Source organism: Bos javanicus, chromosome 25 (assembly GCF_032452875.1).
Source record: "Bos javanicus breed banteng chromosome 25, ARS-OSU_banteng_1.0, whole genome shotgun sequence".
Taxonomy (NCBI): domain Eukaryota; kingdom Metazoa; phylum Chordata; class Mammalia; order Artiodactyla; family Bovidae; genus Bos; species Bos javanicus.
In genome coordinates, this window is record NC_083892.1 from 9,681,666 (window position 1) to 9,697,479 (window position 15,814).

At 50.9% G+C, this 15,814-nt stretch overlaps 1 protein-coding gene across 5 annotated transcripts in view; it reads left to right on the forward strand.

Annotated features, from left to right (window-relative positions):
• The window catches only part of CLEC16A (C-type lectin domain containing 16A), a 234,618-nt gene that overhangs the window by 46,617 nt on the left and 172,187 nt on the right, over positions 1-15,814 (forward strand). For all 5 annotated transcript variants that reach the window (XM_061401133.1, XM_061401131.1, XM_061401129.1 and 2 more), the window contains one exon: positions 371-484. In XM_061401133.1, coding sequence (XP_061257117.1) covers positions 371-484 — 114 coding nt within the window. The remainder of the gene's footprint in view (positions 1-370; positions 485-15,814) is intronic.

Consider the following 15,814-nt stretch of genomic DNA (forward strand, 5'->3'; position numbering starts at 1 on the left):
TTTGACACTGAAACGCCTGCGGAGAGAAAAGAGGGTGCGGGTTTGGCATTCCCTTCCCACATTGCTTCACTTCAGCCCGATTTGGCTTCAGGCGGCCAGGAGGGACAGTTGTGCTTTAACGCACTTCTTTCCGCCAGCGAGCAGCCAGCCAAATAGGCAACAGTCTGAAAGGAGGGCCCGCCCCTAGGAGGAGAAAAGTCCAACTTGTTTCTCCCAGATGTGACCCATTCTCTGGATTTCGCGTCACTGGGATTGCCGCTAAGACGAGGCTTGTGCAGTAGCCCAGCCTCGTCACTTCAGGTGAGGGAAGGGTGAGGTTGAAAGTCTATGTGCTTTAATGCAAATCCTTTTTTTTTTCCTCCTTCACCAGGTCTTCCTAATTATACATCATGCACCCCTGGTGAACTCGTTAGCTGAAGTCATTCTGAACGGCGATCTGTCTGAGACATACGCTAAGCCTGAACAGGATGTTCAGAGAAGCTGTGTAAGTCATTAGCGGGGGGACTGTCTCAAGACCCTGATAAGACACCGTGGTTCATTTTGTTCACGTGTGTTTCTCTCAAACCAGAGACCAACATCCTGCTCGTTACAGCACTGATGTGTAAGCTGGTCTGGGATTCAGGGGACCTCACTGGTCTTGACATACCCAGAAGAATCTGGGGTTGGGTACCAAGAGTGGATTTGACTGTGCGTGTGTTATTGAACTTGGAATCGTCCCGTTCTGGGCTTCAGGGTGTGTATCTGTGGGGCGCGGTTATTGGGGCAGAATGAGAGAATACTCTGTCTGAGGCCCTGCTGTCTACGGAAGCTGGGCAGGGAATATCTGAATGACACAGACCCCGTGAGAGCCCAATAGGGAGCGGTGGGGACTGTGACAAATTGGAGAATGTATGTATCCTTCGTGAGCAGTTACAGCTCACCCCAGCCTAAAGTCCTTCTGCAGTTAGGTGGAGAAAATACCCTGTGGACAGGTCCTCTCATGTCTCTGGAGATGCTAGAAAGCTGCATTTGGAGCCAGTACTCCCGTCACCAGCATGGCCTGAACGGCACGTTTATGGTTTGCCACGTTGTGCACTTGGTGCTCTGCTGAAGGGAAACCCCAGTCACTGGGGCGATGACTTGCCCCGAGGCTTTCCCTGCTTGGCCCTGTGTCTGGCCCGCCTTCTCCGCTCCCGTCCTGCTCACTCTGTTTTGGCACCTCTCGCTTGGTCGCCAGAGAGCCCTGTGCTTTCCCTGCACGTTTGTGCCCAGAAGGCCCTTGCTCCCGGTTCTCTCTCGTCCAAGGTCTTACCTGTTCGGAGCAGGCATCTTATCTGCTATTGAGTCTTGTGAGTGTCTGAGATGAGCAGTGCTCACATAAAGGCCCTGTCTCTGCAGCCCTGTTCTCAGGCAGTCGGCACACAGGTGATGGGGCCGGGCTTACCCTTGGGCAGTCAACTCTGTTGTCATATCTGAGCGAGTGGGCGGAGTGTGGTCCTGGAGCGTGAAGGGTCAGAACTCTGTGGAGTGCAGTTACACAAGGCCCCTGCCCTTCTGGTTTTCCTGGTTTGCAGTGTCTTGGCCGGGCCACTGTGCTCTTTAAGGGAAATCAGAACCTCTGAAAAGGTTTCCAGAAACCTCTATCCTCATTGGTGGTGGCATTAGTTCAGCTGAATTGAATGAGGTCTTTTCATGGCCCCTGTCTGGCCTGTCCTCCTTCAATTCGTTCAAGAAGTATTTATTGCACCCTTTCTTTAGTTCAGGAGTTGTGCTAGTTCTGGTAATATACAAAACCTAAATAGCCCCTGCCATGCCGGGGCTTTATGATTTCGTAGGAGGGGCAGAACATTGATAAAACTTACAAACAAGGCTACTATTTCAGGTCTTGGAAATGCTCCAAAGGGCAGGAGTAGTGTTTGATGAGAGGATTTAACTTGGAAGTGATGAGGGTGAAGAGTTGAACAGAAAGGACTCCCCTCGTGGTCCATGATGTGACAACACGTGGGCTGGAGAACGTGGAGCTGATAGTGCTAATACTGTTGATACCACTGGAGAGATTTCTTTGCAGCTTTCTTAAACTCTCTTTTGCTGAGTGAATGCAAGTTACAGGACAGCGAGTGAAGAGTCAGCAGGGTCTCCAGGCGGGGCCGTTGAGGACCCCTGCAGCCTTGGGGTTGCCCTGGGAAAGTCATTATACCCCATTTAGAGAACAGCGAATGTCAGTCCCACTCGGAAAGCTGTGGTGAGGATGGGGAGAAGATAGACGTAAGGTGTCTACAGGTTGCAGGCTGGCCCTCAGAACTGTTTGGTTTGGTCTTCACAGTGTCAGAAAAATTTATGAATCGCCTGCCAACTCTAAAATTTGGGAGGTTCCACATAAAAATCCAGATTTCAGGATGGTCTTAACAGTCTGAAGATCTGGTCCCAGTTGTGCCTGTGTTCCTGTAAGAAGCTCCTCAGAGGCCACCCCCTACCCCCATCAGACGAGTCCTGTGTCGACCATCAGATTTGTCCAGTCCCCACGCAGCCAGCTGGTAACTCACACTACAGTTATGTTAATAACAGATGAGAATGTAGTGGGTTCCTTCAGACTTCCTTCTGTCACATGATTTCCAGACCCCAAGATCACCGCTAACTGCAGTTAGACTTAGCGTTCCAAGAGGTGAGCCCAGAGACTGTTGGGGTGCTTGGGTTTACAGGGCTTTTCATTGAAATTGATTGACATGCAGTTGCAGGAAATAAACTATAGCAATCTGTTACCCTTTCCCTAGTTTCCCCAGGGATGATGTCTTGCAAAACACTAGGACAGTGTCACAAAGCAGTATATTCACATCGGTACGTGGCATTTGCAATTAGAGCAAAAGCAAATGGCATGGAAGTTGCTGACAACCTCTCAGCTTCGGATTCCCAATTTAGTTGAACCTCCGATCAGCAGGATCATCTCCAAGATTTGTTCATTTTCCCAACACCCTTCTCTTCTCCCGCCTCCATTGTGATAGACACACGGTGCTCCTGGCAGAGACACCTGAACTAAAAATGAAACGCTTTTGCGTGTGTGAAGACTCACCAGCCCAAGTGAAAGTGTCAGCCTTCTGCTTCCGGTTATTACCTTTCCCTGAGTGTGAAATCGAAGTCTGTTGTATTTTGACGACTGCTGTTGAAAATCGGGAAGGGCTTCTCTCATCAACTTGTTTGACAATAGTCCTGGTGAGATTTACCTCTCTTCCCTCCAAGCAAGAACAGACTCCTATTGTTTCCTGCCTGACTCGGATGTGGTTTGATCATACTTGTTTTAAGTTTCTTGGTCTTTTTTAACCTACTTTCTCCTTCCCGTAATTTGTTAGATAAGTTACTGGTATTGCTTCATTTTACCAGCAGACCTTTCACAAAACCAAACCAAAATTGAAGAGAGAGAAGCAGAGGGGAGAGCAGAGTTACTTGAAAAGTCTGTAATTTAGGGTTAAATTGAAAACACATCAGCATGCTTAGATAGACATCTAATTGGAATTCATCTGTGCATTAAAACCATATGGTCCCTGCGAAGGGATAACTCTGGCTGTAACTCTAACGCAGAGCAGATAGTTTTCTTGTTGGGGGAAAAAAGGGTAAGAGAACACTCATTCTGAAACCGCCAGCATCTCATTACTTTTGCAAAATGAACATACAGATTAGATTATGGGATGTGCATCATTACCTGTAGGTACTTTTTTGTTTTTGAAGGGACTTTTTTCATCCTGGGTTTCTGTGGAATTGCTTCCTTGGTTTTTGCATTCATTCATCCATTCCCTGAGAGAGATGCGCTGGTGCCCAGGAAAGACACGCCCCTCCTCCTCACTGGGCTCCCCAGCCCGGCGAGGACAGGGGATCCTGTCTTGGAGACGCCTGTGTCGCCTGTGCTGTCCCGGGACTGGCTGGAGATGCCTGGGGTCCGCCGCAGCCCCAAGTGGCTCAGTGGGTGACCTGGTGGCAGGGTCACAGGGGCTCCTGTGATGTTCTTCCTGACTCTCAGAACCTGACCCTCACAGGGCGCCTTCTCTTTGCTCGGGGCGGTTCCCCGTTCTGTCTGGTGCAGTGGACTCTGAGCTGGGCTGCCTGGGCCCCTCCATCCTGACTCCTCGCCTTACTAGGTGTGTCTGGGGGAAGTTCATCCACCTCTCTGGGTTTCCATGTCCTCACCTTCCAATCAGAATAACAACCGAGCCTTTGCAGAGAGGATTAAACGCAGCACATGCTCAGTCGCTCAGTCATGTCCGACTCTTTGCGACCCCACGGACTGGAACCTGCTAGGCTCTGTAGAGTGCTCATTGGAAGGACTGATGCTAAAGCTGAAGCTCCAGTCCTTTGGCCACCTGATGCGAAGAGCCAACTCATTGGAAAAGACCCTGATGCTGGGAAAGAGCAAAGACAGGAGAAGGGGACAACAGAGGGTGAGATGGTTGAATGGCATCATTGACTTAATGGACAAGAGTTTGAGCAAACTCCGGGAAATAGTGAAGGACAGGGAAGCCTGGCGTGCTGTAGTCCATGGGGTCACTAGGGAGTCAAATACTACTGTGCAACTGAATAACAAAGTGTTTATTCCAAAGCCTAGCACACATCAGGGCCCAACTATCAGATGCTAGCTTCATAGTGGTCTGAGTTTCTGAGGCTTCAGAACAGCCCTGCATCTGCTACCTCCCTTGTTGGGATGATTAACACAGAGGCGTATGCTCCCCAAAGGGAGGAGCCCTGTGACCGGACGCACGGCACAGAGGGTCAGGTGTTGGCAACGATGACGATGATGACAACAATGATGGCTCAGTTTTGAACGTTGCTGAGTAGTGTTAGTGTCTGAGCCTCTGCGTGCAGCTGGGCCTGCAGCTTAGCTGGCCCTGGGTCCCTCTCTGGAAAGTGCGAAAGGACTCAGTTCAGTTCAGTTCAGTTGCTCAGTCATGTCCGACTCTTTGCAACCCCATGGACTGCAGCACACCAGGCCTCCCTGTCCATCACCAACTCCTGGAGTTTACTCAAACTCATGTCCATCGAGTTGGTGATGCCATCTAGCCATCTCATCCTCTGTCGTCCCCTTCTCCTCCTGTCCCCAATCCCTCCCAGCATCAGGGTCTTTTCCAATGAGTCAACTCTTCGCATGAGGTGGCCAAAGTATTGGAGTTTCAGCTTCAGCATCAGTCCTTCCAATGAACACCCAGGACTGATCTTCTTCAGAATGGACTGGTTGGATCTCCTTGCAGTCCAAGGGACTCTCAAAAGTCTTCTCCAACACCACAGTTCAAAAGCATCGATTCTTCGGCACTCAGCCTTCTTCACAGTCCAACTTTCACATCCATACATGACCACTGGAAAAACCATAGCCTTGACTAGATGGACCTTTGTTGGCAAAGTAATTTATCTGCTTTTGAATGTGCTATCTAGGTTGGTCATAACTTTTCTTCCAAGGAGTAAGTGTCTTTTAATTTCATGGCTGCAGTACCATCTGCAGTGATTTTGGAGCCCCCAAAAATAAAGTCTGACACTGTTTCCCCTGTTTCCCCAACTATTTGCCATGAAGTGATGGGACCAGATGCCATGATTTTAGTTTTCTGAATGTTGAGCTTTAAGCCAACTTTTTCACTCTCCTCTTTCACTTTCATCAAGAGGCTTTTTAGTTCCTCTCCACTTTCTGCCATAAGGGTGGTGTCATCTACATATCTGAGGTTATTGATATTTCTCCTGGCAATCTTGATTCCAGCTTGTGCTTCTTCCAGCCCAGCGTTTCTCATGATGTACTCTGCATAGAAGTCAAATAAGCAGGATGACAATATACAGCCTTGATGTACTCCTTTTCCTATTTGGAAACAGTCTGTTGTTCCATGTCCAGTTCTAACTGTTGCTTCCTGACCTGCATATAGGTTTCTCAAGAGGCAGATCAGGTGGTCTGGTATTCCCATCTCTTTCAGAATTTTCCGCAGTTTATTGTGATCCACACAGTCAAAAGCTTTGGCGTAGTCAATAAAGCAGAAATAGATGTTTTTCTGGAACTCTCTTGCTTTTTCCATGATCCAGCGGATGTTGGCAATATGATCTCTGGTTCCTCTGCCTTTTCTAAAACCAGCTTGAACATCTGGAATTTCACAGTTCACATATTGCTAAAGCGGAGGGACTGACTGGCACTAAATTCATGTGCTTGACTGGCACTGAATTCAGAGTGGGAACAGAATTCTGGGGCACAAGTGGCTGGTTTATCCCCAAATGAGGGTATCCACCATCCCTCAGTAGGCACCAGTTCAGCCAGTTGGGACGGTCTCCAGATGATTCTCGGGGGATCCAGAAAAGCGAGCACACACCTGTAGTGCTGGCCGCCGGTTCTCCACGTGGTGCCCATCCACCCTGAGAGCTGGGCCCTCTGCTGGCAGAGGGCTCCGCTGGGATGTGGCTCATGGAGCCTGAAGCTGAGGAAGTAGCGGCTGGGCTTCTCTGGCTTGTGTGTTTGCAGGAGCAGAGCATCCCTTCATCACTGGCTTGGCTCATTGCTGCACAGCTGGCCTTCCAACCCAGGCTTGAATCAGCGGGCAATGGAGCCCCCACTGGGGACTGAATGCATCCAGTGGAAGAGCCCCCTGCAGCTGGGATTGCAGTTCCCCTGCATCTTTCAGTGCCCCTGACCTTACCTGTGACCCCCGTGGCAACCGATGCTGGTACCAGAGCACGCACATTCTTCATGAAAGTGATCGGCTTCTGGGAGGGTGGATTGGAACACCAAAGGGAAAAAATAGACTGATAAATATATAAATCAAGGGCCTTAGCTGGCTGAGTTGCAAGCACCTACACAAAGAACTGGACTCGGGTGCATTCTCCCTTTTGGTGGGTCTGCCGTGGTCCAGCCCGTCACCCCTTGATAGAATTACAGTTCCCAGGTGCATCTGCTGCCTGCAGGGTCCTGCGTGTGGCAGCGCTGACTCATTGGCGAGGGGATGTGACAGAAGCAGAGAAAATCCAGGGTGCAGCGTGTCCCACGTAGGACCCGTCGCCTCTCCCTTCTTTCCTGTGGAAGCAGAGGCTGCTCAACTGTCCGAAGCCCCGTGGCATGGAGGCTCTTGGAGACGTGGCCTGTAGCCACGTGGGTGACTGATCTGAGGGGCTAAGTCCTGCTCCAGGGAGCAGAGAAGGGATGGCCACGGCCTGGAGGAGCTGACAAACAAGGCAAAACATGGTGGGCAGAGCGGGGGTGGAGGGGGCGAGGAGGAGGCTCTGTGACTCAGCCCTGAGCTAGCTCTCCTGTCTGCCTGGCAGCATGCCCCAGAACGGGCTGGGGTGGCCACCAGGCTGGAGATGGCTCAGAGGGATGAGGCAGTGCCAACACCCAGCTGATTGGAGACCTCCCCTAGTCTGCATTTTTTCCAGATTTCAGCTGAAATCAGGAAAATAGTGGGTGGGACAGGAAGAGGAGGGTACCTCCCACTTCTGTGTCCTGGGGCTTCGTGTTTATCAGCAGTCAAGTCCCTTTGGGCATTTGAGTTTTTTGACTAGATTCTGAGCTCCTTGAAGCTGGATTCAAGTTGTTTATTCATCCATTCAAAACATAATTACTGGGTGTGTGCCAGCTACTGTTCTAGGCACCGGAGAGACACCAGGAACGAAACAAAGACCCCCTAACCTCAGGAGCTTCTCTTGTCGTTGGAGGAGAGCGGAACCATGAAACTATAGTGAACAGCAGAGCAGAGAAGACTGGCGAGTCCCTTGGACAGCAAGATCAAACCAGTCCATCCTAAAAGAAATCAACCCTCAGTATTCACGGTAGGACTGAAGCTGAAGCTCCAGTACTTTGGCCATCTGATGTAAAGAGCCAACCCATTGGAAAAGACCCTGATTCTGGGAAAGATTGAAGGCAGGAGGAGAAGGGGGCGGCAGAAGATGAGATGGTTGGATGGCATCACCGACTCAATGGACGTGAGTTTGAGTAAGCTCTGGGAGATGGTGAAGGACAGGGAAGCCTGGTGTGCTGCGGTCTGTGGGGTCTCAGTTGGACACCACTGAGGGACTGAACAACAACAAAGAGCGTCTTCGGATGTGAGACAAGCTCAAGAAAAGCAGCTGCAGTGAAGCAGAAAAGGGAGGGGATGTGCGCTGGGGCTGGGGGCGCACCTCTCCTTAGGGTAGCCTCAAGGGGAAGGCGACAGGGGAGCACAGATTTTAAGGAAATGAGGGAGTGGGTCATGTAGAAGTCTGGGGGAAGAGCTTTTGGGCCAGAAAGCACAGCCAGCCCAAAGGCCCTGAGGCAGGAGTGTGCCTGGAGTGTCAGGAACAGCAGAGAGCAGTGTGCTGAGGCAGAGTGTGATGGGGTGAGGTGTGGGGTGGGGAATGAGGGTCCGAAGCAGATGCACCTTTCAAGCCATTGGAGCACTCGGGAGTTTACAGAGGGAAGTGGGAACATCCTAACCTGGGAGTCCATGGTGTTTAGCATGGTTCCTGCAGGAAACTTCAGTTATCTTGAAATAACCCATCTCAACAGGGACGCAAGCACCACATCTCTAATGAGCAAGGAAATTCCACCCTGGTCAGCGCCAGAGTCCTCCATCCAGGAAACTGGGTTTTGCTGGGGTGGGGATGTGTGTGCTTCATTCGCATGGAGGCTGGGGGGCTGCATGTTGATGAGAACAAGGCCCCCTGGTCACTTCCCCCTCTGCGTGCTCAGCAGTTTGTCAACAGGCGATTGCAGGTGTCCAGCCTCAAGTCCCCAGGCTGCTGCTGCTTCCGGCTCTTCTGCCACTATCTGCAGTGATGGTCTCCAGTTTAGCATGAGATTAGGGTTCTGGGCCAAATGTTTCAGACCACTGAGAGTCACCACTATTTCACAATTCATTATTTTTTTAATAGAACAAATGTAGTCAAATATTCCTCCTAAAGAAATAGCAGCCAAGTGCTTGGTTTATCACTGTTTCACCAGATGATAAGATATTTTATTTTGCATGAATGTTGAACATGCCTCTTTAATCATAAATATCTTAGGATTAATGTCTTTGGATTAATTCACGCTACAAGCATTTATTAGCTCTTCATGGAGTGCCAGACACAGCATCAGAGGGCCAGACTAGGCAGTGCTTGGTTGAGAGGGACAGAGAAGTTGGTCAGGGTAGGGAGCCAGGGGATGGGCAGCACCCCGAGGCTGCTTTCTAAGTAGTCCCAGCACCGTCTCAACATGACCGGCTGGTTCCCACAGAGGCCAACGCTGTGTGCGTGCGCGTGCACATGCCTGTGCAGCGTGAGGCCTCTGAGCTCCGTGTGTGTGTGTGTGTGTGTGTGCACGCGTGTGTAGCATGAGGCCTCTGAGCTCCAATTCCAGACAAATAGGCTCTGTTTTGGGTGATGCCTCGGCTGCTGCGACACTCGCTGATAATTGGCCAACGGTGGGGAAGAAAGCCAGGCTCCTCTTGTTAATGGAAGTTGCCTGTTACCTCTCCATGTTTTGCCCGCCTCGGGTTTTATTTTCCCCATTAAGCTCGGCGATGCTGCTCAGAAGCCCTGCTGACGTCGCCACAGTTGTACATTCTGGACGCGTGTGTGGGCTTTGGCTCAGCAGCCCACGTCACTCAGGGTTTGGCATGTAACACACACACCCGTACATCACCCCGGAGTTGATTCCATCTGATGTTTGCTTGCTGATCACCTTGTTTTGGAATGAGTGTAGGGCTGCTTGGTGGTGATTAGCGACCCTGCTTCCTATGCAGCTGGTTGCAAAGCCACGTGCTGTTGGTTACGAGTCACCGTGAACTCCCCCCACCCTACCCACTATGACATTTGGAGCTCTGTGCACCTGAGAGAGAAATGGGAAAGATTGAACATTGTGTGGCTTCCCTGGTGGCTCAGAAGTAAAGAATCCGCCTGCCAGTGCAAGAGACCCAGGAGATGCGGGTTCGATCCCTGGGTCAGGAAGATCCCCTGGAGAAGAAAATGGCGACCCACTCCAGTACTCTTGCCTGGAGCCTGGTGGGCTACAGTTCATGGGGTCACAAAGAGTCGGGCATGACTGAGCGACTAAGCACGCGCATCCCTAACGCCCGTTGGGTCAGAGGGCCACCTGAAAAGTGATGTGATGTGTGGACTGTCCCAGGCAGGGCTGCCTGCTCCTCTGGACAGTGTGACTCGGGCATGGCAGGGTCTTTACATCCACCTTTTGAGAGGCTGGCCCCACACGGCAAGACTTTCCCGGTGCTTGTGGGTGGGGCTGGACCCTTGAGCTTGGCAGCAGAATGATTGAGCACGTAATGGGGGGCGGTGCTGAAACTACACTTCCTGGGGCAAACCCGTCCCCTCAGCAGCCCCCTCCCCACCTGTGTTATTTGGAGGATAAAGGAGTCCATCGATATATGTCAAGTGCCCAGAGCATCGCTGGGCATGCTTCCTATGCTCACTGGGTGTTAGTAATGGTTATTATTACCTGAAAAAAAAAATAAAACAAGAATGTGTGCTGCTACCCCTGGGCACCTCACAAGAGCCCTGCGGGAAAAGTGTCAACATGAGGCTCATTTGATGCGTGTGGAAACTGAGGCCCACAGGGGAGAGGGCCGCGGGTAGGGTGTGTGGGCCAGCGGGCAGGGCTCCGACGTCTCCAGTGCCCTGTGGATCTCAGCCTGCCTTTGTGCTGAATATCCCGCAGGCCCAGCCCCCAAGGCTGGAGGCCCAGGAGAGGCCCAGGAGCTCTTTGGGGAGCTGAGTCTCAGCCACTCACAAACCAGGAAGCCAGCAAACAGAAAGTTACCAGTTTGATTGGTTTTGAAAAGCTAGACCCCTCTCCCCTACCAGCTCTCCCATCCAAATGATCTATTTGCCAGGAGGTGGAAGGTGAATAAGTATCTCTAGAGTGCCTCTTTGTGGCAGAGGTCGGGCTGGCATTTTTGTGTTCAGCATCTCGATTCAGCCCGACGGTGGCATGTGATGGAGCTGCTGCTGTCCCTGTTTTTCAGACACGGGAACTGAGGCTTGTTGGGTGAGGCTCACTCGGCCAACAAGTGGGTCTGAGATCTGGGCTCAGGTCTGCCCTCATGTTTCGTGGGGTTTTTTCTTAGTCCTCATGACCTGTCTCCTTTTTTGGGGGGAAAATCTGTCTCCTGGTTCCCAAGTCCCTTAGCAGAGCTGTTTGAACAGAAGGATGCTAGTTGCTTCCTCAGAAGGTGAGTGGGCTAGGCCTGGGAGAGCCTGGGGGTGCCTCTCGCAGCTTGACCACGATAACTGCTCCCACAGATCCAGACAGAATTCTAGGCCATGTCGCCCGCCCTTTCACTTACCTGCCCCTTCCAGCCTCCAGCCTCTTTCCCTCGCCTTTCCTTCTCAGTCAGATTTCTGCCTGGCCTGCCTCTCGTCCCCGTGCTGCCTCCTCCCCTCCCTCCTCCGTCACTGAGGAGCCCCAGAACACCCGCTCAGCGGGTTGTCTGTGCTGAGGTGGGGGCCCCGACACCTGTTCCCAGGATGTGAGCATCGTGAACACCTTCCTATGAACTGCTAACTGGAGAGGCCATCGCTGGCCCAGCAGACTGTGCCCCGGGCACTGTCACCGTCACTGGCACCGGCACACCAGCTCCAGGTGGCCCTGGCCTTGACAGAAATAAAGGTGACTGCCCGGAGCTCGGAGCCGCCCTGCCCAACGCTCTCGTCTCCTCCCGAGTGCTCCAGTAAACTGCTAACACTCAAGCCTCGGACTAGTCATTTCCTTCCCCACAAAGGCCTCTCTAGTACCCCCCCCACCCCGCCCACCTGGCACGGTTCCCCACCCCTTCCTCCGTGCCCCCAGTGTGCTCTGTGCTCTGTTTTGTGTCCGTCCTTGTGTCACGCACAGCAATACATCACAACTCCTTGCTGGACTGTGAGCTCCTAGCCCAGCACCCGGGGTTTCGTCGGGGCTTAACCCCGCTGGAGACTGCCGCCAAGCCAGCTCCCCACATCATCTAATTTGCTCCTCGCTTGCATTTAGGGCATTGCTACAATCTGAATTCACTGGAAATCCTCTTGGTAAACAGTTTTTAAATTGAGAAATAACATGAGTAAAGTGCATAAAAGTGCAGTGATCTTTGCTGTACTGCTTGATGGCTTTGGACCAGTGGTTACATTCACGTGTACAGGTGAAAGTTTCTGGAAAGTTTGCCTCTCTCTAACCGAAGTCCTAACTACAAAAGACTGAAAGAAGCCCAAAGAGGCTTTTCACTTTTAGACAAAAGGTGAAAAGGGAAAATAAGGTGCACGCTGGCTGGTTCTGCAGCAGCTGTTCAGCGGCAGCGCGCCTCCCGAGCAGCCCCACCACCGTCGGCACCTGGGGGTCAAGGCCCGGAGCTTTGAGCTGCGTCTGAGCATCCGTGCTTCATCCCCGTTTAGTCTGTGTGCCTGTCAGCAAGGTGTGTCCTAGGCTAATAGCTTCATCCTGGCTTACGGAAGGTCTCGTAGGACTGCTGTACTTTCAGACCGTGGGGGAAGCTTGTGATTCAGGTCAAGAGAAAAACGCCTCTCACGTCCCCTGCAGCTCCTCAGTCTATAACCAGCACCCCCACCCCCACCCCTGCCACCAGCGAATCACCATTCTGACTTCCAGAGGTGCCTTTTTTAAAGGTTTTTTTTTTTTTTTAATTCAATTGTGAAATACCTACAGCAAGTACCATTACGATGGATGAACCGTTTTTAAGTATACGATTTGGTGGCATTAGGTACATTCTTTAAAGGCATTCTTTACATTTTAATGGCACTGCCAAACAACTGAATGATACAGAAGCGACTACAGTAGAAAGTGAAAGTCCCCCCGACCTCAGTGTCTTCCTGAAAAGGAACCACCGTTTTCAGTTTGTGTATCCTTCCAGACCTTGCTCTGGGTACTGTCATTGGTCAGTATCTGTCAGCTCAGGAAAACCTGGTGTGTATGTTCATGCTTTGAGTCGACAGTTTTTTAACTGTAAATGGAATCCTTGATTGGTTGATCACACGGGGTCTTTCTGGCGCGGGGTGTGTTGGGGCCTTTCTAAGGGGCACACCCAAGCCTAGCGGAGGACGTTCTGTTTGCCCTCTGTGGCATCAGTGATTCTGCCTCTCCTTCTCCACTCAGCTACAGGCCTTGCAGGTTTCAGTCCTTACTCCTGACCCTCTCGCTGTCCTTGCAGACCCTGTTCTCAGATCCCATAGTCCCTGAGAGGCCTTAGTTATCACTGACCCCTGGGGGAGTCACTTTTCTCCAGTATTTAACTTTGAAGCAAGGACCAAAGGTCAGAGGTGGGCAGGTTGGTGGAAGGTGTCATTAACCAGCAGGTGGGGGCAGATGCTCTCAGGAGGACTTAGACCTCTAGGTCACCCTTGAAGTCACATTTCTGGCCTTCAGCTGCCTCTGACCCCAGATGCCAGCCTAAACATGCAGCCACAGAGCCCACAGCCCGCCTGCTGCATCCCCCACTCAGGTACAGGCAGCATCTTGGAGTCAGCAAGGAGGGTCCCCTGACTTCACTCCTTCTGTTGCTTGGGTTCCACAGCCCTGTGAGGTGAGCCCTGGGTGGGTGAAACCTGAGCCTTTGGGAAATGTAGACCGTGTATGCAGGAGGCTTGCCTCTGAGACATGCATGCTGTGCTTTCTTTATGGGAAGATAAACCCTAAGGCCTTCTGATTTTTGACTCTTAAAGGGGCTTTCCCATTTCTTCTGGTTGGTCCCATGGTGCTGGCTCTTTCACTAAGTTCAGCTACTGAGGTCTTAGGCTCCTTTCTTCATCCACTCTCACCCACCCACCCCAAACTTTCTTGTTTTCTTCTTGATCTCTCCATCACGTTGGATGTAGTTTGGTACAGGCCACCATTCAGCAGCCCGTCAAGCCCTGCTCTGGTCCAGACACCTGGTTTAGGGGAAGAGCTCACTGGGGCATGAGATGGCTCTTCTCTCAGGGGTTTCTGAGAGAAAGGTCATCTGGAGTTGTCCAGTGGAACATGAAGATTCCTGGGAGGCCTGACAGCCAGAGGCCCTTGTGAGAAACAGCAGAAATGATACCAATCCCAGCCCACACTTCCCAATCACTGTCAGCTTCTCCATGGTAACGATTGGATCTTTTATTTAAAATAATTTTACTTATTTTTGACTGCTGGGTCTTTGTTGCTGCATGGGTTTTTCTTTATGGTGTGCAGGCTTCTCACTGGGGTGGCTTCTGTTATTGTGGAACACAGACTCTGGAGTACAGGCTCCATAGTTATGACACACGGGCTTCATTGTTGTGTGGCGTGTGGGTCTTCCCAGATCAGGGATTGAACCTGTGTCTCCTGCATTAGCAGGCGAATTCTTTACCACTGAGCTGCCAGGGAACCCCTTATGGGATCTTGATGTTGTTAAATTATTAAGCAAAAAGAAATCAGGCTTTTTAAATATAGAAGAAAATAAAATCTACAGCTCCAATGTCCAAATGACCCCTGTTGAATATTTGCAAAAGTGAACCTGCATACATGATTAGAAATTTTAAACCAGACAGAAAGATACAGAAATGAAAAACTCTTAAGTGCTTGTCCCACCTTGTTTCTTTCCCCAAACAGGAAATTCTAATATATTCCTGTGCAGCTTTCCAGGAAAAGTTGTGTTTACACCATCATGAAGCTTTACCTAAAATGGGACCCTGCTTTGTTTCCAGTTCTTGCATTTTTTTTATCCAGAGGCTGTTTGTGCATCAGTAGATCTAGGTATGAAAAGACCTCAGTCTTTTTATGTCCACGTGGATTCCCACTTTATAGACAGACCATAATTACCCAACCAATCCCCTTTTGATGGACATTTAGGTTATTTCCAGCTACTTACTGGGTAGGTTGTGTTTTAAAGGTTTGAAATTTCCCTGGTAAGCATTCTTCCCCCTCTTCCCTCCTCAATACCTAATGATCAAGAAAAACAGATAGATCCCTTGGAAAGTTTTTAAATTCATTTTCACAGTTGATTTTTTTTGTTTTTCTTTCATGAAGTCAGGAACAGGAAGGTAACTGTCTGTCGGTTGCTTGTTGCATGGCCAAGCTCTGAAGGAACTTTCTCTCTCTTTTTTTTAAAATAATATCTTTTGCTTCCAGTGACTTTTAAAAAAAATTTATTTTTGGCTGTGCTGGATCTTCGTCACTGCATGGGCTTTTTCTCTAGTTGAGAAGAGCAAGGTCTGCTCTCCAGTTGCGGTGTGCAGGCTTCCTGTTGCAGTGTCTTCTTGGGGAGCACAGGCTCTAGTCTCGTGGACTTCGGTAGCTGCAGCACATGGGCTCAGTAGTTGTGGTTCCCAGGCTCTAGAGCACAGGCTCAGTGGTTGTGGTGCACAGGCTTATTTGCTCTGTGGCATGAGGGATCTTCCTGGATCGGGGATCGAACCCGTGTCTCCTGCATTGGCAGGCAGCTTCTTTACCACTGAGCCACCCAGGAAGCCTGAAGGAGCTTTCCATCCACGATTTCCTTTAGCTCCAGGAGGCCAGAATTACTGCCCCATGGTTTAGACAAGGAGCCAGGACCTGAGAGAGGCCTCACTGCTCACGAAGGTTCCAGCTGGCATCCACAGCACCCTGACCAGCCCTGGACCTTACGCACCGCTCCTCTTCTCGTAGTGCAGCCGGTTGTCCTGGACATCTGAGTCCACCCAGAGCTCAGGGAGTGCTGTCTGCATCCGTCTGTGTGAATTTCCGCTCGCAGCTTTGGACCGAGTGGTGGTTTGCTCTGCGTGGGGTCTCACTTTTCTGTTTCTGAAAGCTTCGGTTGCATGCGGCATGCAATTCCCTGGGAGTGAGTGGTCATCAGAGGAAGCAGTCGCTTCATCTTGGGGCGCTGACCTACCAGGTCTGAGTCCTTCCAGAAAGGGTGAGGAGCATCCAGCGCTGTGTTCCTAAGTG